The 27,926-nt window shown below is 39.4% G+C and overlaps 1 protein-coding gene and 1 pseudogene across 4 annotated transcripts in view; one reads left to right on the top strand and one right to left on the bottom strand.

Annotated features, from left to right (window-relative positions):
- Nucleotides 1-2,601: 2,601 nt before the first annotated feature.
- Nucleotides 2,602-5,446, bottom strand: LOC141421651 (uncharacterized; annotated as a pseudogene).
- Rb1cc1 (RB1 inducible coiled-coil 1) overlaps nt 4,789-27,926 on the top strand; it is a 70,099-nt gene continuing 46,961 nt past the window's right edge. For 2 of the 4 annotated variants that reach the window (XM_074068534.1, XM_020169240.2), the window contains exons 1-3: nt 4,789-4,927; nt 26,157-26,264; nt 27,409-27,529. In XM_074068534.1, coding sequence (XP_073924635.1) covers nt 27,459-27,529 — 71 coding nt within the window. In that variant the 5' untranslated portion in view covers nt 4,789-4,927; nt 26,157-26,264; nt 27,409-27,458. Of the gene's footprint in view, nt 4,928-6,212; nt 6,280-6,363; nt 6,475-8,238; nt 8,374-26,156; nt 26,265-27,408; nt 27,530-27,926 lie in introns of all 4 variants that reach the window. The other 2 variants (XM_074068532.1, XM_074068533.1) reach the window with 2 other exon arrangements.

The raw sequence follows: 27,926 nt of genomic DNA, 5'->3' as shown, positions 1-27,926 counted from the left end.
TTTCTTTTGTTTCTTCAGTGATGGGGTTTGAAGTCAGGGCCTCATGCTTGCCAGGCAGGCACTCTACCATTTGAGCCATTCCACCTGCCCTGTTTTTCTAAATTTTTACGGCTGCGTAGTATTTCATTATATAGATGTGCAACATCTATAGATGTGCTGTGACTTTGAGAAAGGGGTTGATTTTGTCCTGCTGGAGATATTACAATATATTCAGACATGTTTTTGGTTTTCATAACTGTCATTGGTATCATGTGGATAGTACCAGGGATGTTGTTTTTTAAACATCCTAAAATGTACATGATAGCCCTTTAAAACAACAGAGAACTGGCCCCAAAAGCCAGAAGTGCTAAGACTGAGGAACGCTGCAGTCTATTGCTAGACTTTAAAGCTTTCACTTTTTCTGTCCTTAATTTAAATTTACACTAAGTTAAGGGACAGCCCAGGGTCTAAGGAAATGGCCTGTGAACTAGATTATCTGGTTGAATATCTGACCCTGACAGTTACCAGTTGAAGAACAGTAACTGGAAGTACACTTACTCAGTAACTTAACCTCGCAATGAATCAGTTCCTTACCTCTAAAACTAGAGAAAACTTACAGAAATTGTATTAACTGTTAGGCAGCTAAATAGGTTTGTAAATGCAAAACCCATTTCTGACATCTAAGAAACCCCCAAAAGTGTCTCATAAGCTTTTGTTATGCTATTTGTATGTGTGTTACTGGGGTTTAAACTTAGGGCCTATTTTTGTGATGGGTGTTTTCAAAATAGGGTCTCATGAACTATTTCCCTGGGCTGGCTTCGAACTGTGATCCCTCTGATCTCTGCCTCCTGAGTAGCAGGGATTACAGGCTTGACCCACTGGCACCGGTTCTATGCTATTTTATTTTTAAAATATTATCACATACTTCACTATTAAGGTATATAATCAAAATGGCAAAGCATTGCTGGAAAACAACAGGAGCAAAGAATCTGAAGATCTGGGATATATGTCATTGAATCAAATGTATTTCAAACCATTAGATGGGAGGCAAAATCATCAGTGGTCAAGACTAGCATTGGGGGAAATATCAGAGTGTATCAGAAGCAGTACATTATTTTTTTCATGAAACGTTTCATTGATAGGCCTATATAGTATACTTGGTCACAATGTTAAATTGTTTTAGTTTTTCAGTCAGGGTCTCACTGTGTAGCCCAGGCTGACCTTGAATTCAGGATTTTCCTGCCTTAGCTCCCCAGTGTTTAGATTACAGGTGTGTATGACCATACTCTGCTGCATTTTAGAAAAATGTATTTTCTAAGGCAGACTGCAAAGAAGTTTGAAGTCCAACTATCACTTGACATCTATCTATCTACATGATTAATGTAATTTATGAATTAAGACATTCCAGAAATGTCAGCTCTACTTTTGGCTATTTTAATAAGCTGTTCAAAATAATGAAATACAAGAACCTAAAAAAACCTACAAGTATTTTGTCTCAATCTTCTAAATCTCCTGGAAAAGTAAGCACGTTAGAAGTACTTTCTTACATGTTTTTGCAGCACTAGAAACATTGTTCACTAGCTCTTCAAGTTCATCACTAGCTCTGAAGATAGTCATTCATAAGTTAATCATCATCATTATCATTAATGTGTGTGAGTATCAACAGACTAACTGCGTAGGGCAGCTTTCAGGTATGTAACTAGTTCTGAAAACATCAGCTTAGTAATCATAGCACCCATAGTCTCTAAAGACTGCATGACCATGTAGACCAAATTAGTTATGATCCTAAAAAAAAAGCCCCAAAACAATGCATTTTTTAACCCCTTTAAAAATGGACAATAACTGTGATTCATATTTTGTGTAAAGGCAAATTATATGCATTGTGATTACTGGCTATTTTAACATCACCTTAAAAATTAGGGTAATGACACTAAGTTGAGAAATAACTAATACACGTGTTGAAGGAAGTCCCAAATCAGGTGGAGTTGGCAAAATTAAGATGTGTACTATGATCTTTCTAGGCTGAGGGCTGAACAAGGTATGGGGCACTGCCAACAGACGTTTACTGAGTGCACACCACTGCACATCAGATGGTGGCAAGGAGCTTGTAGTCAGCAAGTTAGACAATGAGAAACCATACATGAGACTCTAAGAGAATTACAGCTGTGTCAGGAAGACTTGGAGAAAGTGAAGCTGAAACCTCTCAGGAAAAAGGATTTTAAGGATTTGAAAGGGATTAGAAGTACTTAGGATATTTACCAGTAGACCCTGTATAATCCTTCCATATTCCTAATGAAAAATCGTTCCTTTTGTCCTTACTGAAAATCTACCAAAATAGCTAAAATGGCTATTAAATTATTTTAAAAAATGATAGGAGGTCAACATTAATTACCTCTCTTCTCATCTCACATAGTACCTTACCTTTACAACATTCACACTACATTCTACTTATTTGAAAATCTGGAAGAAAACCAAATAAATGGACAAAGAATTGAGAGAAACAGAACTGTGAGATATAACAATTCAATAATGAAAATGACAAGTGCTTGCTGGGTTGGTGGCATATGCCTACTACCCCAGCACTCCGGGGGCTGAAGCAAAAGTATATAGTTCCAGGCTAGCTGGGCTACATAGTGAGGCTGTCAGATTTTCTTTCTTTCTTTTTTTTTTTTTAAATGGAAGTGATTTAGAATGTTTACATAACATGTTACCACTGTCCACTTAACATCATAATTTGGAAAAGTCCCTGTTAATCTGTTTCCCATTTCAGTGAGAATAGTTCAGAAGGCCAAAAATGAGACTTGCAACCAGGAAGCTTGGTTGAACTGATGCTGCAGGAATTTCTTCTTGTTTTTGTTATTAAGGAGAATACAAAGGATGTTTAATTGGCTTGGAATGAAGGAAAATAGCATGTGATAGGAGATCTATTACTATGTATACAAGTGGTATTAGTAACTTGTATTTCCCCTACATACTTGTGTATGTATTATAGAATTAATTCTAATATTTTCACTTAGCCTTAGGGAAGAATTTCAGATGCATACAAACCTTAAACGTTTACATTGAAGTGTAAGGTGAGTCAGTCATTTCTGATTTCTTCCAGCCTGTGATTGAGAGGATTACGATAGAATTAATTTGTTTTCTAAAGAAGTCTGAGCCAGTAAAGCATTTTATTATTTAGTAGATTGTCACAGGTATACATGACTTTTTGCATTCTAAGTTGGATTGTATTTGTAATGATGAATGTCATTGATAAACTGTTAAGTACAAGCACCAGTATGTTCTTTAAAGGTTTCATATTGTTTTTCATAGTCAATTTCTAGCCAAACTTGTTACTCTGTATTTCCTGTATGCTGATTACTTTGCTGTGCCTAATAATTCACTCTTGTCAGTTCACACCTTTCCCTAAGGTGTATCAAGATTTTAGTGCTTACTGTTCACTTCTGCTCTATTTTGCTGGGAAGGTGTAATAAAATTCCACTTCAAAATACTGAAGAAACAAAATGACATGGCAAAAATCATAAAGACAAGACTTCCCTGGGATATGCAGTAGTGCAAAACTGAAAACGAAGTGGCATAAACGATAAGCTTGTCTCTATCGTTAACTTCGGGTCAGTGTCATGGAAATTAAAATCTTTCATGCTTACCAGTCTCCAGTGTAACAGATGCAAGACTGCAAACTTGGTTCAGTTTGGCGCCCTTTTGCTGCCCATTTTTGCAAAAACTACTCGAAAGTACTGGCGACTTAGAGGTTGCACCTCTAAACTTCTACCAGATACTCCTGAAAAGTATTATATAATTATTCTACGAGTAACAACTGCTCATCAGATTTTAATACTCAAACTGTGGCTTCAAGTCACTACCTGAGGCCTATAACCTTCACAAATGAAGGAGTCCCTCTCCATAGTCTCCCATCGGTGACTGTGTGAACACACGAGGGAACTCGGGATTTACAGAGCTGGAAACAGGCGGTCGTGGCGTTCACAACCCAGTAGGACTCGCCTTAGTTCTCTTCTGTTTTGGATGTTTGCTTCTCTTTACCTTGCCTGACAAACGGTGCCGCACCAGGCACACACCAGGATACCTGCCAAGCTGCCTGGAGCCCCCGCGGTCGACATGGGTGCGGCGCCGGTGGCAGGACCGCCGACCCAGGCACTGCCTTCCAGGTACCCCTTCCTGCAGCTGACCTGGGTCGGGTCTGCGGGCGGGGCCGCGCACAGGTAATGAGGGCTCTAAGAGCCTCGGCCCGCTCCGCGACGGACGCGGGGAGCGAGCTCACTTCCCCTGGGCCTGATCCAAAACTCGGTGGGATCGGCCTCGTCCGGCCTACTAGCTGTGGCAAGGAAGGTCAAGCTCACCTTGGGGAAGCTCGCGCCGGCCGGCGACAAACACCACAACAGGCCGCTCTAGAAATGGTTGCGGGGTCAGGGTAGGGCAACCCAGCTGCCTGCCAGGCCCAGGGCCACTACAGAGCCGCCCCTTTCCCGGCAGCCAAGCGACTTCCGGACCTGCGCAGACGCCTCTCCGCGCCGCCTCGCGCAGCCCCGGCCGGCAGTTTCCCGGCGTGCTCCGCGGTGGAAGAGCCGGAGTCGACAATAACAAACCCAGCCGTGGCCGCGTTCCCGGCCCTGTCAAGCCCTCGGCGCTGCCTCGGGGTCCCTTCCAGTCGCCCGGGCCCCTCGGCTCTGTCCGGCCGCGGCCCCCTGACTCCGGCCCCTGACCCAGAGCCGAGGGGCCTGACCGTGTCCTTCTTTCCTTGACCACTCCCTTTTACCCGAGTTCGGGGCAGCAGCGGGCGGACGGGCGCCGGGGACGCCGACGGTTGTGTCTGTTGGCGGTGCCGCATGGGCGGTTGGTAGCCGCTGCCAAGGACAAGGCGGCGGCGGAAGATGGTGCCGGGGGTTGCCGGCTCTGCTACTGCCGCCGGCAGAGGAGGAGGCGCTGCCGGGTGAGTGTCGCCGCCGCCCGCATCCCCTTCCCCCATCTGGCAGGGCGGCCGCGCGCCGAGCCGGGCTAGGTGGACCGGAGCGCGGGGTCCCGGCAGGCCGGCTCGCGCGCAGGTGTGTGCGGCCCGGCAGGTGTTGCTGGTAGGCTCCTTCCTGGCTCATCAGACCCGGTGCAAACAAAAGCGGTTCAAGCGGGTGCCCCATCGGGCTGTGCACGAGTGATACTGCCTGGAGCTCTCGGTTGGGGCGGCCGGGGTCCCCCGAGCGCGCGGCTGGTCAACACTTGGCGGAAATGCGGGAGTGGCCGGGTTCGAGACGCTCGATCCCCCCACCTCCCTCCGGGGGTCGCGTCCTCACGGATGGTCACGGCTGCCAGGGCTCAGCCCCGAAGGTGTCCGTGGGATTTGGCCGAGGCCGAACGAACGCGTACTGAGTGGAAGGAACCGAGAGGTGATGTCTTTGTCCCGAACCCAGAGTGCGAGGACCGGTGTAAAGTTACTCCGAGGAATGACTCAGCCTCCGCCCGCCCCACTGGTAGATTTGGGATGGGGTGTGCAGGCGGATTTCACAACTTCCTTGGTAGAAGCAAAATACATTAACCAATAGGAGAAATGGCAGCTTCTGAGGGGGGGCTGCCTTCTTCATAGTCGTTCACCGCCTGGTGGATCTGTGCGGTGTCTATGGTTTCGTAATCTAGGATTTTCCTTAGAGTGTGGTCACACCGTGGAGTGGTTTAGGCCTTAGTGCCTGGGAACACCAGCGTGCGCACTATTTATAAAGTCACTACTAGACCTGCAGCTAGATATGACTGTTAAGTCTGCTAGAAGCATAAAGAAGTGGCCGTTTTGCTAACCGTTTTGGTGTGAAGGGTTTTGGAATTGATGGGATTTACATCATTTATTTAAATGTTCAGAAAGTTAGTAATTTTGAAGACTTAAATATACTTACATGTGGGCTTAATGAAGACTTTAAATGTGCCATTGCTAGGGGTGTGAGAAGATTCTTCTTTTGTATTTGGTGTTGTAACAAACTACGTCCTTAATGAACGTATTTTTCTCAGTAAGAGTCCTGTCATGTTTTTTTGATATTTATGATTGTGTTTAAATCCCATATAGGATCTTGTCATGGATACCTTAGGCAAGCAATGTTTATATTGATAAATTTCTGATGGAAATTGTATATGGATCCAGGCCACATACAATTTGGAAATTAATTTGATTTAGTGTACTCTGAAACAAATTTTGATATTGTGGGCCTAATCCTGTCTATGTTGTTTCTGCACATCAGAGAAGACAATGAAGCAGTGCTCTTGGCCCTGAGAGAAGTTTTTCTGGCCCTTGCTGACAAACACCAGGTCAGAACACATAGCAGATTGACTTTACAAATTAAATTCAAGGCCAAAGGGGCAGAGGACATAAGACCTTGTTTTTTTTTTCAGTGCTGGGGATCAAATCCAGAGCTTCCCACGGCTAGGCGAGTACTGTATCACTGAGCCACATCTCCTGTCTCAAAGACCTCTGTTTTTGAAAGCTGCAATGTTAAATTTTATGTAAGCTTGAGAGAGATTTTATTTGGCCTCTGATTTTAAAATTATCTTCAAAGATTTGTTTGCATTTAGGAAATACTGAGAATCTGTATGTTTTACTTTGCAGATGTGTATCACAATTTTTTTTTTTTAAAGGCTAGTAGCCAGGCTCTTGTGGCTGATGCCTATAATCCTAGCTACTTGGGAAACTGAGTTTGTGAGAATCAAGTTCCAGGCCAGCCAGGGGCAAGTAGTTCGCTGGACCCCAGCTCCAAAATAACAAGAGCAAAAGTGGCCTGCAGATAGGGCTCAGGTCACAGAGCACCTGCTTTAACAAGTGGGAAACCCTGAGTTCAAACCCTAGTCCCACCCCCCCCAAAAAAAAAAAAAAAGCAATTTTCTCATTCAGGTAATGATGTTTTCGAATTCCATTTATTCTTTTTATAGTAAGTAGTGACCCAAGAAACTCAAATTTAGCATTCCCTTTCCATGTTCATTCATGATCCTTTTGCCACAGTGGTATAACTGAAATGGTATCTGTGAGAAAGTGAGAATTTCTGAGAAGTCGCTCTTGCTTTAAAAAAGAATGAAAATTGGAATCATACATAAAAGCAACTGGGCATTATGGGTTTGAGCCTTTATTGGATGTAGAAGAATAATTTAGGGGGAAGAAAATGCCTCCCTAAAAATACCCTAGCAATCTGTTTTGATATATATTTATGTGTATTGCCAAGCTTCAGAAGTTAAGGATTCAGCAGTGAATAAACCTAAATCCCTATCTTCATTCAAAGGAAAAAGAATGAAGTAAGAGCATAATTGTTAAGGAAAAAATTAAGGCAGGAAAGGAAGGATATGACGTGTGTGTGTCTGTGTGTGGATAGGAAATGATAAACAATTTTTGTACTTTTTTTTTTTTTGGTGTGGTACTGGGGTTTGAACTTAGGGCCTTGTGTTTGCTAGGCAAATTCAAAAGAAGGTAAAGTGACTTGTAGATTGCGTAGAAATGGTAGAATAGGTAGAGGGCTAGAAAAGTAAGCAGTGGAGTGCTAGGTTGAAGCACTCTTAGATAAAAGGATGCAAAAATTACTTACTACATTTCTGATTTTTTTTTCATTATTATGGGCCTAGAAAACCTAACTTGCCTGTAAAACTGGACCCCCATTATCCAGGACTCTGAGAGCATAGTATGTCTTAATAGTTTTTGCAAATATATGTAGTACTGAGTGTTCACAAGCACCCTTTCTTTTGTTGACTAGTTTCTGCTTTCACAGCTGTTTAGTGAGTACCCTGAGGATTGCGGAATAACAAATTTTCCACTGTTTCAAATTCACATACTTTATTGGCTTATAATTATACTAAGAAATTAAAATAATGGTGTTCCATTTTCATTTTTGTTACACATTTAGATCCACATCAGTTTTTCCCTCATTCCACACATTTTGGTTAGTAACCGTTCATAGTATATGTTGGACTATTAATTCAGTACTATACTCTTTTTTTTTCTTTTTTTATTCGTATGTGCATACAATGTTTGGGTTATTTCTCCCACAGTACTATACTGTTGATATTTCCATGGCCTTTGGTAACTGTTTTACTGATTTGTGTATACTTTTTTTTTTTGATATTGTTGTATGTTTACAGATAGTCTTGGTTTAGTGGAATGAAGTTAATTCAATATTTGTTATGTAGATTAGTTTGATTTTATTTATTTTTACATAGCAAATTATAAAGTTTTACTTAAATACATGAATTTATTACAGAATCACACATGACACAATTTCCTTCCAGGGTCACAGTTGAGTGCATTTTTTCAATCAAAGCTGACTGCATAAGTCATTTGAATGCTGCAAGAAAATCAGTCTTGTTCCACTTTGCCAAAGCAACTGATAGTTGATTCTTTCAAAGAGTAGACTTTCCATGCAGGTAGGTGGCAATAAAGAATGTTTCTCATTTTTCCATAATCTTAGTGCTGAAATTACAGTATTAATTACTTTGAGATGTTTTTCAATGTTTTCAAAAACATTTTCTGGATTTGGGTATTTGGTGTCCTCCCTAATGGATATCCTGGCATCAGCAGGTCACAGGTGACAGGCTGTGACCCAGCCACGCAGGGCCTGGGTGAGAGGAGATGGAAAAAGGTGTGCTCAGAGAAAAAGTCCTTGCCATCTTATTTTTTTACTCTCAGCATACATCATAAAACATGCAGTTAGAATATTTTCACTAAGCTCATGGGTTTTATATGCATTTTATTAATGAGAAGACATCAGAATGGGTAATGTGTGTATATGTGTACTGATGTGGGAAGATTTCCAGTCTCTTGTTTTTGTGCTGGCATTACATGAGGCTGCTTGTCTAGCTGCAGACAAGGCATATATTGAGGAGATTCTGGACCTTTATGAAAAAGATTTTCTTCTGGAAAGTGTGAGGAAGATGCCCAACCTACTCTTCTTTCCCCTCTCTTGTTTTCTTGGCAGAAAAAGGGTAGTGTCAGATGGGAATATGTTTGATTTGCAAAGGCTAAAACCAGTTTTCAGTCTCTGAGCAACCAAAACCCAATACTTGTGGACATTATTTTCATCAATGCCAGAGTCAGTGAACTGTCAGTGTGGTAGAATTGCCAAGAATTACTGTTTGCAAAATTAAAAATCAGGCAAAATTCTTCGGAACTGTCTTTTCACTATAAAGCATGTAGTTTGCCTTATCTGTATTCAGCTTGGAAAGAACTCGAAGTTGTTTGTGTTCATAGTGCCTAGAAAAGTATTGTACTTATTAGATGTCCTCCAAATATTGGGAGAAAAATGAATGAACGTGTTTAGTTTTGGAGGTCAGAATTTGTCATCTGGAGTTTCTCCCTTTCTCCAGTTAAGGAAGCTAAAGTTTTGAATATATTAGACTAGTTATCAGTAATGCTGGAATGACTGACCTAGTCATTATGATGATAATCTCTCAAGAGGAAATCTTAAACTAATCTCTGATTTGTAAATTAGGCGATTTTTTTAAGAGGTACTTTCTGGTTCTTTTATGTATGCTGCGTTACTGGCAGTGGTAGATCTCTTGTTCAGCATGAATGAGGCTCTGGGTTCAATCCTTAACATCAAGAAAACACATAAGACAAGAGTGAGAGGTGGTGGTGCACAACTGTAATCCCAGCTGTGTGGGAGGCAAAGCTAGGAGGATCACTGTCCAAGCCCAGGCAGAAATTTGAGACCCTATCTCAAAACAAAACAACAAACAAAAACAAAGCAAAAGGACTGGTGGGCATGACTCAAGTGGTAGAGCACTTGAGGCCCCGAGTTCAAGCTCTGCTATAAAAAATGAAAAAGGAAAAAAATTAGGTATGTTTGAATTAAGAGTAGGAATTGCAGTTGGCAATATTTCCTTTCCCCCAGTGTTAGCTCTGAGCTTAGCACAGAGGTCTGAATTGGGTGCTAAAATTGACTGATGTTTGTGTCATGCTTAAGAGTTTGCATGGCTCTTACAGATGTGCATTGGTGGTTCTTCATATCCTCGGACCCAGCCTGGGATTTAGGTGGTTTCTTTCCATTTTCTAATCAAATGAAAAGAGTTAAGTGAAGTCAGTCAACATCACATAGTCAGTAGGGGTAGGACTTAAATATAGGTCTGCTGATTGCACATTTCAGTTCTTTCACAGTTCTATTCTTGTGTGTCTACCCAAGGATAACAGTTGGAGGAATAATTATGATGATCATTTAGGGGTGTGACAGAACTCCACTGGGACTGCATATTGGAGACTAAAATGTAGAGCCAGGTGAGGATCATTGCCTGGTCTTGTGGTTGGACCAGTTCTTCTAGTGCAAAAAAACAATGAGTTGGTTTTTGTTTGTTTGTTTTGGTGGGACTGAGGTTCGAACTCAGGGCTTCATGCTTGCAAAGTGGGCGCTCTGCTGCTTGAGTCACACCTCTGGTCCAGTTTGCTCTGGTTATTTTGAAGATGGGGGCGGGTCTCACAAACTACTTGTCTTGGGGGGCTGTCCTTGAACTGCCATCCTCCCCACTTCAGCCTCAAGTAGCTAGGATTACAGGTATGAGCCATGGGCTCCCAGCTAGTTTTTATTTTTTGTTTTTAAGCCCAGCATTGGTGGCTCACACCTGTAATCCTTTTTCCTCAAGAGGGCAGATATCAGGAGGATCTGGTTCAAAGCCAACCATAGGCAAATAATTTGAGAGACCTTATCTTGAAAAACCCATCACAGTAAATGGGCTGGTAGAGTGACTCAAGGGTTAATTAAGAGTGCTCACCTAGCAAGCGTAAGGCCCTGAGTTCAAACCCCAGTGCCACCAAAACACAGAAAAGAACAACAAAAAAAGAATTCCTAGTTTGTACACTTCTGGTACACATTGCACATTAATCTCCTTAAAAGTTGTACCAGTTTATATTGTGAGAAATGTGCCAGTGGGCTCAGTGTTATCTTGTCAATTCTTAGTAGTCATTTTAATCATTAGTGGTAATCTGAAGGGTGAAAAAGGTTATCCTATGACTGTTTTAGTTGTTATTTCTTAGTATATGCATCCAGATAGCTCATTCATAATGGCTATTTTATGGATGGCCGTTGGTCATAATGTTATTTTGTTTGTTTTGCTTTGCGACAGGGTCTCACCATGTAGCCCAGGCTGTCCTCAACCCAGTGATCCTTCTTCCTCAGCCTCTGGAGAGGTGGGATCACAGGCATGCCCCACCAACTCAGTATCATAATACTGTTGCTTGAAAATTCATCCCCTCCCCATTGAAATTCTACCATTTTATAGCTCTGTGTGTGTTCATTTAAAGATATGTTTGGATCTGTTCTGTTTTATATTATCTGTTTATTAATGTGCCACAATCTTGCAATGTTAACTGTTGTGAGTTTGATTTTTTTTTTTTTCTTCCTGTACTGGGGCTTGAACTCAAGGCCTTGCACTTGCTAGACAGGTGCTCTTACCACTTGAGCCACTCTTTCAGCCGTTTTTGCTTTTAGTGTTTTTCAGGTAGGGTCCCATGTAGCTGGGATTGCAGGCGTGCACCACCACATCTGTCCCAGAACTGACATGTTTTGACAGTTTTCTTCAGTGTTGTCTCAGTGCAATATGCATAAGTAAGTAGCTTGGCTACTTATGTCCCTTTTGCTCAGGTTTTTTTTCTTCTTTTTAATGGTGGGACTGGGGTTTGAACTCAGGGCTTCATACTTTGAGAGCAGACACTCTGTGCTTGAGCCATACCTCCAGTCCACTTTTCTCTTTAAAAAACAGTTTCATAAAAGTAGAGAATTCAGGTCTGTTGATTCTCTTTTGGACACTTGCTTTCTGATTTCATAGTTTTGGTTTATGGTTTCATTCTTATCCATTGTTTTGGCTTCTCAGTATTTATTGACTGTCCACTGTGTCTAGGTACTGCGTTAGGTACTGTAGCATTTAAAGAGAGGTATAAGCACCACCAAGTTTTCTCTAGCTATTTATGGTACAATTTGAACAATGTAAGGTATTTAGTAAGTGGCAAGGAAAAAAAAGGTCTGTCAGGACATTTATCTGTGTTCTGCCTAAGGACATTTTCTTAGTTAGAATTTCATGTATGGTCTATAAGTGCTTATGGAATAGACCATTGACAGCTAGTAGATTGGGGAAAACTTGTCAGAATGTTTGTGAATTCTTGGCTGCCAAACGGAAGCTGTGGAATAACATGAGTATAAGCATGAAGAACCAACACTTACTCATCTCGTGTCAGGAGATCAGTTTAGATGGTGTGGAGCTTCATGTCTGTCGTGAGCCATAGAAGTGTGGAGTGTTAGTCTAAGGAATTTGATAGATGTTATGAAGCACTTTAGTTCTGGAGCACAGTAAAGTGGCATTAATATAGTGTGTACGATTGTTTTGTGAGCATTATCCTCTCCTGAAATAAAATGAAAGAGAGGGTACACAGACTTAGTGACTGTTAGAGATGGGACATGGGAGTGTTTAATCATATATTGAACCAAATAGATTATCATTTACTGTTTAATTTACGAACCTGGGAATATATTGGCTAATAAAGGAAACGGCCATACATGAGCCCCTTGGGTGTGATCTCTCAAGTACTATTTTTTTGTGGTGCTGGACATTGAATTAAGGCCTTGTGCACACTGCTCAGGTGCTCTGTCCCTGAGTCATATTCCCAACCCCTCAGCTATCATTTTCAGATTCTGCTTTGTCATTTACACTGAGACTGCTAGTAGTAACCTAAAAAGAGTGCAATTGCCTATTCACTCAGTGGATGCTTTTGAGTTCTTGCTGTGATGGTCACAGAGTTACTTCCTGTCCCTATGTACCATTTTTGGAATATTTACTGTGAAGTTGGCGTTGCTCTTAAGTAGATTTTCTACATGGATTATTGTACTTATTTTCTACAACCCTAATATGAGTGGGTAACATTAACATTGACATTTGTCGATTAAGGAGTGGAACTTTATGTTTTTGTTTCACTGAATTTTTTTGAGACAGGGTCTCACTATGTAGCACAGGCTGGTCTGGGACTCCTTATGTAGCCCAGCTAGCCTTGAACTCACAATCCTCCTACCTCAGCCTCTCAAGTGCTAGGATTACAGGCTTATCCCCACTCTGGTGAGGAATAAGGAAAGCTCTCCTCATCCCCACCCCCGAAAATAACGCAATGCAACCCATTTATTGACTGGGGAAGATACAGTTCAACAAGTTATTAATTTTGACTTAGATTACACAATGTGTGTTTATAAAGGTCTTATGATTTTTAATAAGAATTTAAAACAGTATGGAAAAATGTACAGTTAAATCTGTTATTTGCTTGCACAAATAAGTGTGTTTGAAATATGAGAAAAAGAAAAGTTTTCTGTGTCAAACACCTTGCTATGAAGCTATCTTGTGACCACCTACATATCCAGGATTAAAATAACAGGTAGAAAGGGCTTTGGACATGCTAAAGTAAGCTTGCTACCACTGAGCTATACTCTTAGCCCAGAAATAGGTTTTTAAGAAGTTTAGTGGTGTGACAGCTAAGGTAAAGTGAGAACTTAAGATCAGACAGCTTTATGAAGAGATTGAGGTGATGGAAAGGTGACATCCGAACAAAAATTGGATAATCTATTCTTGTTTTGACCAGGGCAGCATGTTCATGCAAGAGAGTAATGAACTCCTTTTCTTCCTGTTTACTGTTAACATCACAGATCTGGCTCTTCTCAGATTCCTCAAAAATAAGATTGTATAGCCCTTCACAACAGAGACCCCACTGGCTTGAGAGCCTTATGTGTAAAACTCACTTTACAGAATCTTACGTAGGTAGGGACTTCGGTGCCATCTAGATCAACTGTCCTCACAATGCAATGATAGACACAGGAAAACTCAGTGAAATATTTTGTTTACTCATGTCTGTGGTGCTTTTTGTTGCACAGTTAAGTCTGAAGGTCTCTGAGAATAAGAAACTTTGAATATCCTACAACTTTCATGTCTGTTAAAGTGTTGGTAAACAATGGAAATTTGGTCTGTTTCCGTATAGAAGTGTTTAAAGGAAGCTGTGATTTTCATTTTCTCTTCAATTGTTGCTACTTCATTACTTTTTTTTTTTTAGCAAGGTGTATTTAAGGTTGTTTATACATTGTTGTGGGAGTCCCTATGTGTTACTTGTACATTCTGCTTATATTCATGGATTGGCTGCAAATTACATACTGATGATGATATGATTAGTCCAGAAATAATTTAAGAAGATGTTGACGTTTTTGTTTGAAGTATTATGGGAAAGAAATTTTCTTAGCTTAGTCTTACAGAGGTGAAAGACTGCTTTTAGTGTGTTTTATACATCAGCATGAGAAAGGATGAAATAGGTGTGGGGAAGAATTAGTTTTTTGTCTAGTATAAATTATGGGAAGTGGTTATGTAGACAATGCTGAGTATGTGCACAGTTTTATGTAGGTACTGTGATAGCAAGTAGGCATCAGAGCAGACACAATTCTTTCCAGCAGCCATTTATAAAATGAACTTGCTTTTGTGAGATAGCTCTCTTTGCATTGTCCAAAGATAAACAAAGAAGACTGCATGCATCAGTTTTGTCCTGTTGTTGGTAGGGAACTTCTGAAATTGTTAGAAGTTTTGTTTTTGCATTTTTATAGTTATTTCTTATGGAAATTAAAAAACAAAAACAGGCACTATAAAAATGAGCCATACGTACCCATAATTTTGTTGTAAGTTGTCTCATGGCTAATCTTATTTAACTATACTTGTTCTACCTCCCATTCTCTCATTACTTTGGTCCTGCAAGGTAAATGTTATCTCTACTTTTGAGATGAGAAAGTCTGAATTTAGAGTAACTTATTTCTTGCAAATCACCTAGCTTGTAAGTGGCAGAATAAGAATTTGAACCAGATCTGTTAAGATCCTTTCTGTATTTATTTTTGTTCCATTTAGGTCAGATTCTAACAAGAGAGGTGGTGTATTCTGGCAACAGCTTAATATTTTACCTGAATATTACTAATCCAATACCTAGATGTACTTTTGTCATTTTGTATTTTGTCATTTTTTTCCTCTACCCTTTTTTCTTTGCATTCTTTCTACACATTTGTCACCATATAGTATGTATTGCTTTTATTGAACTTGTAAGCCTTCCATAATGTTTTAAATCATGAGTAGCTAGAAATCTATTATTAATAAAAGTAATGAAGTGCCTTGTATATACTTTGTATTTCAAAACTGTTTCCTTAAGATGGGTTTTTATGGAAGTTGTCAGTTTATAAAACTTTGCTTATGTACCCTAATGAATGCCAGTTTTCCAGAAAGGTCGGAATATAGTACATTCCCTCCTATAATATGAATGTTACATGTTTAAAACAATGTGATAATTTTTATAATGCTCTTTTTGGAAGTTTGCAAACATACAAAAGTGCAATATTATAATGAACCTAATTTATTCACCCCTACTATCTGGGGAGGACCATCTAACAATTTAATGATTTTATCTACCACCCAACAAACTTTGTTCTTCCTTCCAACCTTTACTCCTTCCTTCACTTGTTTTTCTTGAACTAATTTAAAACAAATATCAAGCATCATTTTACACATTACTTTTTCAAAATTTACTTTGTCATAACTACAATGCCATTGTTGAAACAAAAGTATTTTTTCTGTTGGTGGTGCTGGGGCTCAAACACAGGGCCCTGCACATGCTGACACTAGGCCAGCACTTTACTCTGAGCAACACCCCAACCTGTCATTCTCTAATATAATCTAATACTTGGTCCATGATTGATTTCTGGATTTATCTAAAAAATGTAGCCATGATTACAGGCGTGAGCTCTGGTGCCTAGCTCAAATGCCTTTTTATATAATTGCTTGACTTTCGCCCAAAAAAGTCCATATATGCATTTGTCTATTTTGCCTTTTTTCTTTTTAAACCTATAAAAGTCTCCCCTTTTCTTTTGGAAGCCATTTACTTTTGGAGAAAGTAGGCCGTGGTCCTGTGGAATGAGCATCATTCTGTATTTGGCTGATTTATTTCTTAAAACGATTAGTTTTCCTGTATATCCTATATTTCCTATAAGCTGGAAATTGTAGATAGATGTTGAGGCTTAATTAATTTTGGAACACAGGCAAGAAATCTTTACAGATATACTGTGCAGTTAAATCATAAAAGGAGGCGATGTTTATCGTCATTTGTTCTTGTTTCGTCAGCTTAGTTTATGTTATACAATATCTGTCAAATTTCTCCTCATTGTTTTAACATCTATGATGTCTACATCTGTTGTTTAGTGCACAATGGAGTTTTGCAATATCCGTGCAGTGCCTCATGAGCTATTTGGTTATCCTAAAGTACATTTTACGTAAGAAGGGCAATTACTTTTTTTCCATTTTATTTACAATGGATTCTAAACCTAGCATGGTAAGTTGGTTTTTTTTTTAAAGTGTCATTATGAACATATGAATTTTTATGGATTTGGTGTTACTCATTTATTTGAAATAATTCTTTTAAGGCTCAAAACTACCATGATAGCTAGTGAATGTCATTGAATGTTGGTTTCTTGGTCCTTTTGATATGGCCTCATTAGTTTTTGATAGCTTTCTTACACATTAAGATGGTTCAGGCTTATGTGATGATTGTTGCATTTTCTACTTTAGACCTTTAAAGTCAGCTGCTTGTCCACAGAATGGGTATGTAGTAAGTTTGGCCAACTCTAGTTAGAATATCCCTCACAAGACTGCCCTCACTTCAGATGCCAGGTCCAAGTTTAGTGATGTCCAGGACGGCCCTCACTTCAGACCAGTAGACAAATTTTCTGGTGCCTATGCCCACCTTACTGGTTGGAGAACTCGTGTTCTGTAGAACAGCTTACTGAATTCAGGAAAGCACTGTTATAAAATTACAACATTATTATAGCAGAGAATACTAATTTAAAACAGGCAAAGAAAGATGCCCAGAGAGCAAAATCTGAAAGAGGCCCAAACTTAGAGCCTCTGGCTGTTATCTCCATGGGATCACAGCATTACCTCTTCTTGGTCCCTGTGTGTGATGGTGGCAGCGGAGTGTTGCTAACTACAGAAGATCACCTGAGTCTTTGGTGGTCTCTGGGGGCTTGGTCATACATTGCAGTCACACACAATGTCTTTACTTTGTAGTTCTTCTGGAGATGGGAAAGCCCCTATCAAAAATCACATTGTTAAACTGTTTGGTAGCTCAAAGGCCCCAGGCAAACAAAATTTCAGGAAGGAAATTCCAGAGTTCTAAAGATCCTCTCACAGTTGCCAAGGACAAAAGTCAGACCTCCTCAGACCTCCCTCCTTCCCTCCCTTCCTCCCTTCCTCCCTCTCTGTCTCTTTCTTTCTTTCTCTCTCCCTCACTTACTCTTTTTCTTTTTTTTTTTTTTTTTTGTGGTACTGGGGTTTGAACTCAGGGCCTACATCTTGAGCCACTCCATCAGCCCTGTTTTGTGATTTTTTTTTTTCCCTAGATAGGGTCTCGTGAACTATTTGCCTGGGTTTGCTTTAGACCACAGTCTGCCTGATCTCTGCCTTTGAGTAGCTAGGATTATAGGCACCTCGCCAGACCTCTCTTTAGGCAAGGTTAATACGTCCTACATTGAACTGTGTAAAATATGTATTATGGAAAGTAAAACATCCCTTGTTCATACTGATTTTCTAAACTAATTTTTGCTGCTTTTTTGCCCCTTCCCCTAGTGCTAGTGATTGAACCAAGGGCATGGTAGGCAAGTGCTATACTACTGAGCTATATCCCCAGCCCACTTTGTGCATTTATTTTGCCTTTTATTTATTTTTCTGAGGTTGAAAAATCATGCTTTTGGGGGGTGGAGGTTGAGAGAGTATAACAACGTAGCTCAGGCTGCCCTCAAACTTGATATGTGTCCCAGGCTGCCCTACCAAATGCTGGGATTACAGGCGTGGGCTGCCACATCTGGCTAAATGTTGCTTTTTTTTGATGGGTGCAAATTATCTTTTTAGGCTTTTATATCTTTGATTATCATATAGGAGTTTCAAATATTTCCCACATATGTTAACCATTTGCATTACTGATGTGTGCACTTCGCCTATTGTGGGTCTTTGTGATTTTTTTTTTTCATCTTGAACTGCTTTAAAAGCTAAATAATGCCTATTAATTTGTTACATAGTCATATCTCAGTTACCAGGTGTTTTTTGTTTGTTTGTTTGTTTTGGTACTGGGGTTTGAACTTGGCCTATCTGAGCCACTAGCCACTCCACCAGTCCTTTTTTTTACGAGGATTTGTTGTTGTTGTTGAGATAGGGTCTTTTTTTTTTTTTTTTTTTTTTCATTTTTCTTTTATTATTCATATGTGCATACAAGGCTTGGTTCATTTCTCCCCCTTGCCCCCACCCCCTCCCTTACCACCCACTCCACCCCCTCCCGCTCCCCCCCTCAATACCCCGCAGAAACTATTTTGCCCTTATCTCTAATTTTGTTGTAGAGAGAGTATAAGCAATAATAGGAAGGAACAAGGGGTTTTGCTGGTTGAGATAAGGATAGCTATACAGGGCATTGACTCACATTGATTTCCTGTGCATGGGTGTTACCTTCTAGGTTAATTCTTTTTGATCTAAACTTTTCTCTAGTACCTGGTCCCCTTTTCCTATTGGCCTCAGTTGCTTTAAGGTATCTGCTTTAGTTTCTCTGCATTAAGGGCAACAAATGCTAGCTAGTTTTTTAGGTGTCTTACCTATCCTCACCCCTCCCTTGTGTGCTCTCGCTTTTATCATGTGCTCATAGTCCAATCCCCTTGTTGTGTTTGCCCTTGATCCAATGTCCACATATGAGGGAGAACATACGATTTTTGGTCTTTTGAGCCAGGCTAACCTCACTCAGAATGATGTTCTCCAATTCCATCCATTTACCAGCGAATGATAACATTTCGTTCTTCTTCATGGCTGCATAAAATTCCATTGTGTATAGATACCACATTTTCTTAATCCATTCGTCAGTGCTGGGGCATCTTGGCTGTTTCCATAACTTGGCTATTGTGAATAGTGCCGCAATAAACATGGATGTGCAGGTGCCTCTGGAGTAACAGTCTTTTGGGTATATCCCCAAGAGTGGTATTGCTGGATCAAATGGTAGATCGATGTCCAGCTTTTTAAGTAGCCTCCAAATTTTTTTCCAGAGTGGTTGTACTAGTCTACATTCCCACCAACAGTGTAAGAGGGTTCCTTTTTCCCCGCATCCTCGCCAACACCTGTTGTTGGTGGTGTTGCTGATGATGGCTATTCTAACAGGGATGAGGTGGAATCTTAGTGTGGTTTTAATTTGCATTTCCTTTATTGCTAGAGATGGTAAGCATTTTTTCATGTGTTTTCTGGCCATTTGAATTTCTTCTTTTGAGAAAGTTCTGTTTAGTTCACATGCCCATTTCTTTATTGGTTCATTAGTTTTGGGAGAATTTAGTTTTTTAAGTTCCCTGTATATTCTGGTTATCAGTCCTTTGTCTGATGTATAATTGGCAAATATTTTCTCCCACTCTGTGGGTGTTCTCTTCAGTTTAGAGACCATTTCTTTTGATGAACAGAAGCTTTTTAGTTTTATGAGGTCCCATTTATCTATGCTATCTCTTAGTTGCTGTGCTGCTGGGGTTTCATTGAGAAAGTTCTTACCTATACCTACTAACTCCAGAGTATTTCCTACTCTTTCTTGTATCAACTTAAGAGTTTGGGGTCTGATATTAAGATCCTTGATCCATTTTGAGTTAATCTTGGTATAGGGTGATATACATGGATCTAGTTTCAGTTTTTTGCAGACTGCTAACCAGTTTTCCCAGCAGTTTTTGTTGAAGAGGCTGCTATTTCTCCATCGTATATTTTTAGCTCCTTTGTCAAAAATAAGTTGCTCATAGTTGTGTGGCTTCATATCTGGATCCTCTATTCTGTTCCACTGGTCTTCACGTCTGTTTTTGTGCCAGTACCATGCTGTTTTTATTGTTATTGCTTTGTAATATAGTTTGAAGTCAGGTATTGTGATACCTCCTGCATTGTTCTTTTGACTGAGTATTGCCTTGGCTATTCGTGGCCTCTTGTGTTTCCATATAAATTTCACAGTAGATTTTTCAATCTCTTTAATGAATGTCATTGGAATTTTGATGGGAATTGCATTAAACATGTAGATTACTTTGGGGAGTATCGACATTTTTACTATGTTGATTCTACCAATCCATGAGCATGGGAGATCTCTCCACTTTCTATAGTCTTCCTCAATCTCTTTCTTCAGAAGTGTATAGTTTTCCTTGTAGAGGTCTTTCACATCTTTTGTTAGGTTTACACCTAGGTATTTGACTTTTTTTTTCTTGAAGAACTATTTGCCCAGGCTAATTTGAACTGTGATCCTGCTGATCCCTCCTGATCACTGTCCCTGACTAGCTAGGATAATAGGTGTTAGCCACTGGCACCAGTTTTGTGGAGGAAGTCATTTTATTTGGATGTTCAAATCAAACAGTGGGGGTGGGTAATGGAAAACACCTTTTTTTTTGTTGTTTCTCTACCCTTTTCCTTCCCCCGTGAGCCACAAAGCCAATCATTTCTGTAAATAGTGTCAAGTCTGTCAACTAGCAAGTAGAAAGTTGGACCCATGCCATGAGGGACTTCTTTGCATTATTGTTATTTTCATTTGATGTTAATGTTGGAGATGGCATGGTTTTACCGGGTTCCTTTAATTCTTGACTATGAGATGCCTGGTGGGTCTCCCACTTGATGGCTCAGATTCTACTTCTTGCTTCCCTGTGCTGCCAAAAGTAGCAGTGGAGTCCTCTGTGTATCATGGCCCCAGTATATGCCTTGGACAGCAGGAATAGCCCAGGGAGTGGAGTGGATAGAGGTGCCAAGAGCAGACCCCTGTTAGCTTCACACTGACCCTCTGTGATGTTTTTATCATTATTATGATTATTATTCTTTCTTGGTGTTAAGGATTGAACCCAAGCTCTTGCACGTTTTAGACAAGCACTCTACCACTGAACCACATCGCCAGCCCTTCTACATTTTTTTTTTTTGCTATGTTTTCATTGTACATATTGTCAGAATATCCCACACTGCCAACACAACCAAATGTGGGTTAAATCTATTCTTTCATCCCAAGAATCACCTTTTCATTCATGGACTCAGGGAAATCTTGGTACCCCAGAACTTAGGTCCATTTCATTTCCAGATGGTGACTTATCCCTTCAGTTGAGAACTTTACCTTGTCCTATTTCCAAGTATTGTGCTGTCCCATTCCTCCTACCTAACACTGGTAGTTTTTCCAAATATATTACCTAAACAAAAGATATTTAAAATGCTCACATAAAGGGCAAAATTGGCTAGAAAAAAAGGAAGTGTTGGATTTCAGAAGGAACACAGGTTCCAAATCACAGGATGTGCTTTCTGCATGTAATTTCATGCAAGGCATCTTATGCTGGAGTAGTAATTCATGTTCTTTTTTTCTCCTTGATTTTGCTGTGGAAGTTTGACCTTGATGGACTTTTTTTGCTATGTGATTTTGAGGAAATAATTTAATTGAGCCACAGTTTTGTCATTTGAATAATGGGGATAAGACTAATCTTTCTCACAGCAGCAACTGTGGAGCAGTCATGTGCCTGTCATAAGTCTTCCTGTTTCTAATCCATGTAGATATTCTTTATGAACAATATCATTATCTAAAGAATAACACAGGGGAGGGGAGAAGAGGGAAAACAATGGAGGGGTAAGTCTAAGGTATATTGAAAGCACATGTAAATATCACAGATTGTATCTCCCTGTAGAACTATTGTATGTTAAAAAATAATTTTTTAAAGAAAGAATAACAGACAGTATAGTGGAAGTATGTTTGGAATTTTTTTTTTTTCTGAAAATGAACTCTCTCCCTCTACTAGGGATTGCATGTTTGCTTGTTTTTTTTTTTTTTCTGCAACTTTTTTTTCTTTTATTATTCATATGTGCATACAAGGCTTGGGTCATTTCTCCCCCCCTGCCCCCACCTCCTCCCTTACCACCCACTCCGCCCCCTCCCTCTCTCCCCCCCCCAATACCCGGCAGAAACTATTTTGCCCTTATCTCTAATTTTGTTGAAGAGAGAGTATAAGCAATAATAGGAAGGAACAAGGGTTTTTGCTGGTTGAGATAAGGATAGCTATACAGAGCATTGACTCACATTGATTTCCTGTACGTGTGTGTTACCTTCTAGGTTAATTCTTTTTGATCTAACCTTTTCTCTAGTTCCTGGTCCCCTTTTCCTATTGGCCTCAGTTTCTTTTAAGGTATCTGCTTTAGTTTCTCTGCATTAAGGGCAACAAATGCTAGCTAGTTTTTTAGGTGTCTTACCTATCCTCACCCCTCCCTTGTGTGCTCTCGCTTTTATCATGTGCTCAAAGTCCAATCCCCTTGTTGTGTTTGCCCTTGATCTAATGTCCGTTGAGACAGGGTCTCATTATGTAGGCTAAACTGGCAGAGAACTCTCTGTCCTCTTGCCTCTGCATCCTGGGTGTTGGGATTACAAACTCATACCTCTTAGCTTTTTTTTGAAAGTTGACATCATTTTTATGTACAGATATTAATCTTTTCATATTGCTTCACAAGAGCAGGCAGTTTTATTTTCTGTTTTATAGCCAAAGCTAAGAAAATGCCAACTGCATGCTAAGTTCTTAGGTACCTGTGTGTGTGCGCGTGCATATGCATTCGAGACTAGATCTTGCTGCATAGCTCAGGCTAGGCTGGCTTGGGTCCCATGCTATATTTAATGGGCTGAATGTAGCAAACCGATCTGGGTTCAAGCCCTTGGATTTTTTATTTGCTACATTTCTTCCTTTAGTCAGGTTGGGTAACTTCTGAATCTTTTTCTCCTCTTCAAATGGAAGCAAAAATTCTAATGTCTTATATGTCACAATAAATGAGGTAATGTATATGAGGCATAGTGATTAGTATATAATGAATCACTCAATAGATGTTAGCAATGATTATTAATTTTGTGTGCCCTATACTTGGATATTTGGAATTGAATTCACATTTTTGGCCATAAAAACCATGTACCTGACATGTATTTACAGATTACCAACATGAGTAGACCCATGAGGGAAATGATGTCTGGTCTTACTATATAGCTTGATTTTTCTCTATGATATTCTTTGGTAGGTCTTTGATGGTAGCTGGCAGTTATAAAGATACAGTGAAGATTCAGAATGGAGCTTCCTACTAAAGCTGCAAACCTTACAGTTATAAACAATGGATGAAAACATGGGATATCATGCCAGGGTCAGGAGTTGCTTCTTAAACTGATACTGTCATTAACATCCTTAGGAGCTCTTACAAATGAGCTAAATGACAGATGCCTGGCATTTGTGCATATGAAATCTGTTGGGTGTCTTGTGGGTATATGTGTGTGTGTGTCTTCATTATCTTGCCTAATCTGTAAGCTAATTCTACAAAATGGGCTTACAGTGATTGACTAGAAGACCATGACTCGGAAACTATGTTTATCTTGTTCAGTGATGCATTCCCTGTTTTGCACAGTGCCTAGCACAGAGTAGGCAACCTGTGAATGAGTAACAAACTTACCAGTGATCAAAGATGACATGTAGATACAAAATAGTGAAAGATTATAGGCAAACATTTAAAAAATTACATAGGCAAGGATGTAGTGGCCTTGCTGACAGAATATGTTGCCTGGGAAGTTTAAAGTGGTAATGAAGCAATTTCATAGTATATTCTAGTGGTTTTAAAATATTTGAGTAGTTTTAAATTTTTTTCATATTTGTTTATTTTGGTCCTGGGGTTTGAACTCGGGGCCTTGTGCTTGCTAGCAGGTATTCTATAACTTGAGCCACACCCCCAACCCAAAATATTTGAATGCTTTGAGTTGGACAGAGTCGTGTATGCCTGTAAGCCCAGCATTTAGAAGACTGAGGCAGGAGGATCTCAAGTTCAAGACTAGCCTGGGCTGCATAAAGAGAACCTGTCTTTAAAAAAAAAAAAAAAAATCAAAGAATATGTTTTGGCCTGGCAGTTTTGCTTCTGAGACTCTACCTTATGAAAATAATCTATATTTGAGCAGGGCATGGTAGTATACACCTGTAGTCCCATCTACTCAGTGGGCACATACTGAGAGGATTATGGTTTGAGGTCAGCCAAAAGTTAAGAGAGCCCATCTTGACCAACAAGCCAGGCTTGATGGTATATGCTCAGGGTATCCCGGCTACTCAGCAGGCACAGTAGGAGGATTGTGGTCCAAGGCCAGTCCAGGGCTAAATTGTGAGAAATTATCTGAAAAATAACTAAAGCAAAAAAAAGGACTGGAGGTGTGAATTAAGTGTTAGAGTACTTGCTTAGTGAGCAGAAGGCCCTGAGTTCATACCCCAGTGCTGGGGGAAATTATAAACACAAGAAAAGTATGATGTGACATAAAAGCCTGGTAGGTAGGTAGTGAAAAAATTATAGTGAATTCATTAGTTGGAATGTTTTTAGCTATTAATATTGATTATAAAGCATGTATAATATGTAAAATAGGTAAGGAAAAGTAATGGTAGATTTAATAATGCTACACTGTGAAGGCCTCAGATCTCAACTGTTGAATGTGTTTTCCTCTGTCATCATGCATGTGATGGCCTAGCCTATAGGAATTGCCAGGGGAATATTACTCACTGCTTACTTAGGAATCCGGCTCTGTTACTCACAGGCTGTGTCAGCTACTTAGCACTTTAATGTATTGGCTTTCTGTTTTCCTTCATATAATAAAATTCTTAGCACTGGAGTATAACAGGAAATAGGTTTTAGTCACTGTTAGGTAGGTAGAACTGTAGTGTGTGTTTATGTTGGGCCAAACCATGGGGGCTCTATTTGTGCAGTATCTGCATTATTTTTAAATGGTAATTGTGGGGAGGGTATGTTGGAGAGCTGGAGGCTTACCACTGTCACAGAGGTGATGTAGGAAAATCCTGGGATGTCAAGCATGTAATTTCCTAAGAGTTGTCACAGGAATGTAGAATAATCCTTTGCCAGGAACGGATCATTTTATGTAGCAATTCTTTTAGAACCAATTCCCAGGGATTGCTTTGAAGAAGTTTGCTTTTTAATAGAAGTGAGAAATATAAAGACATACCTTACAATGTATGTTAGTGCAGATGTACCTATGGAAAACAGAGCACAGCTAATGAATTCCATGTTACTGAGTCTGTGAAAGAAAAGTGTATGTAAGGGTAGGGCAGGAGGAAAGGGTACTTATAGTCAGGAGCATTCTAAGCAGTGGAGATCTGCCCTCATGAAGGCTCAGAGATTTAATAATTTGTTTTGCTTGAAGGAGTTTAAGCAGTATGGTAATTGGGATTGAAAAGGCAAAGGTGGGAAGCTGGGAAGAAGAAGAGATCATATTATCTTTGTTGGATGTTGCAGTGGCTGCATGCAAGAAATATCCTTGGAGTATCCATGTTTGTATCATCACTCACTAATCTGTGACATTAATTAACTCCTTAATTCTTAGTTTTCTTATCATAAAATGATGACATTTTGATCTACTTTAAAGGATTCATGTGAGGATCAAATTAAAGCATTTCATTTAAGAAAGCAAATAGAAATCTTGGTGTGTTAGCCCAACCCTGTAATCAGTCCCAGCTGAGGCAAGAGGATTGAGTTGAGGCCACCTTGGGCTGCATGGCAATATCCAGGTTAGCATGGGCTGAATAGTGAGACCCTGTCTCAAAAATCCAAACAGAACAAACAAGGAAGCATGTAGAATAGTTTCCTAGGATATAGTCAATACTTATGGAATGATTGCTGCTGCCATAAAATAATAATCATTGTGAAATTTAAGCAGCTGGAAAACTTTGATTTGCCTAACATTATAGAAGCTGTTTTTCTTCTCTTTTTGTACCTAAATAGTCCAGGCTGGCCTAGAACTGGCAGTGAATGCTGTGTAGCTCAGGCTATCTTGGAACTCTTGATCCCCTGCCTCAGCCTCCTCATGATTGCCTGGATTACAGGCATGTTCCACTACGTACATCCAAACATTATCTTTTAAGGACTGAGAAATGACTATAGAGAAGTTCACGGGTGACTTTTGTCTTTTAGCAGAATAGATTATAGTCATGGCTGTGGTTTCAGTGAATGTATAGGTAGGAAAAAGGGACCAAGGAGAGACTGCGCTTACTTATATCTATAATTTTGAAGGGAAAAGGAGAAAATGATATGTTGTTGTAAACTGAATTATTTTCCTGTGTAATAATTGAGAAATTTTTCTTTTTCAGTTCTCTCAGTTTAACCAATGATGCCAGTTGCCAATATCAAGCAAAACAAACATAAGCCAGTTTTAATCTGTTAAGAAAAGTTGGTAGTGCTTCTCACAGTGCCTGACGGTAAGTCACAGTTCCTACCTTCATAACTCAGTTTTTGATCTAGTGTATTTTACAACAATTTTGGAAAACTTCCTTTTAAAGCCTCATTTGCTGTTTCCTTCTGATAATTTTACTGTAAGGCTTATGGAAAGAGCATGAAGAAAGATCCTTACTAATATCTGAGAACTGTATTTTGGCACTTCCATCAATCTGTAGGATTTTTCCTCCTGTTTGTTAAAAATAAAATACTAGATTTTGAAACCCATTCTTTTTATATGTGCCTTATGTTTTGTAGATGAGGAAGCTTAATCTTTAAAAATGAAGTTTTAGCTTAAACAAGATTTTTTAAATATTTTCATTTCTGGACCTGTGCACTTTCAACTGTTGCAGGATTTCTGTTAGGGCTGTATTGTTGCTTTTTGGGGGGCGTGGTGCAGAGATTTTTTTTTTAAGTTTTATTAGAACATAACCATACCTGTTTGTTTTGCTTTATTTATTTATTTATTTGTTTTAATTTATTTTGTGGTAGGACTGGGGTTTGAACTTAGGACTTACGTGTTTACAAATCAGGCACTCTACTACTTGAGCCACATCTCCAGCCTGGTGCAGAGATTCTTGTGGAGCATTTCTAGCTCAGTATGGAGGAAGGGCACAGATTAAGAGGCAACAGAGTGGAAGGAGTTAGGACTTATTTTCCCTAACTTTCAAGTAATGGCTACTTGTATTGCTGTTATTTTTAATTGAAAGACTAATCTTTTTTGTTTAGGAAAAAAATGTATGTATGAATTGGCAGTACTGGTGTTCAAACTCAAGTTTGCTAGGCAGATGCACTACCTCTTGAGCCCCTGCCTATAAGATACTTTATTCATAATGTAAACAGTAGTCTAAAATATATTTATTAACTTTTTTCTGCTTAACTATTGGCCTGTTTCTTTCAGAAAACAAATTGATTTTTCAAGGTAGAACTGTTAGGCTTTTCTTTTCACTAATCTCATTACTTTTTTATTTTTAAGCATAGAGTTTGGAGAATTGTCCAGTTAGTTACCTTAGACAGGGGAACTTGGTTTTTTGTTGTTTTTGTTACTTACTAAGACTGTGCTATGTCTTAATGATGACGGTATTTGAACCTGTTTATAAAATTGATTACTTCTTTTTTTCATTTAAGAACTGTACCAGACGGTGAGGTTTAAGCTCACAGATTCCAGAGATATCATCATGAAGTTATATGTATTTCTGGTCAACACTGGAACTACTCTAACATTCGACACTGAACTTACAGTGCAAACGTGAGTTGTATTTCATTTATTCTCTTCAGTTTTTCATTTTGTGTGTACGCAAAAAGTTAAGTACTAGAATTGAGAAAACTATTTAAGAAAGAGTAGCAATATGGCAAGTTTTAAATCTCTTATTATAAGACATCTTATTTATAATTGTTATTCTCTGAATTGGTAAAGTTGGGTCTGTTTGCGTAAATATTCGCAATAAGCAAACCTACCTATGAACTAACCAATTTCAATCTGAAGCTATTGTTACAAGGACTTGTAGCCAATTGCTATTCTGTTGCTAGCTTTGTAAAGCAATATGAATTACTTCCATGGCTTTTCTGGTCTTTTTTCCGTTAATGAGACAACAAGTTTACTAACCAAAATAGTGGTGTTGTGCCTAAGTCATTTTCCAACTTTG

This window comes from Castor canadensis, chromosome 3, assembly GCF_047511655.1.
Source record: "Castor canadensis chromosome 3, mCasCan1.hap1v2, whole genome shotgun sequence".
Classification (NCBI taxonomy): Eukaryota; Metazoa; Chordata; class Mammalia; order Rodentia; family Castoridae; genus Castor; species Castor canadensis.
Note: the sequence above shows the minus strand (reverse complement) of the source record. Positions and strands in the feature narration are given on the sequence as shown.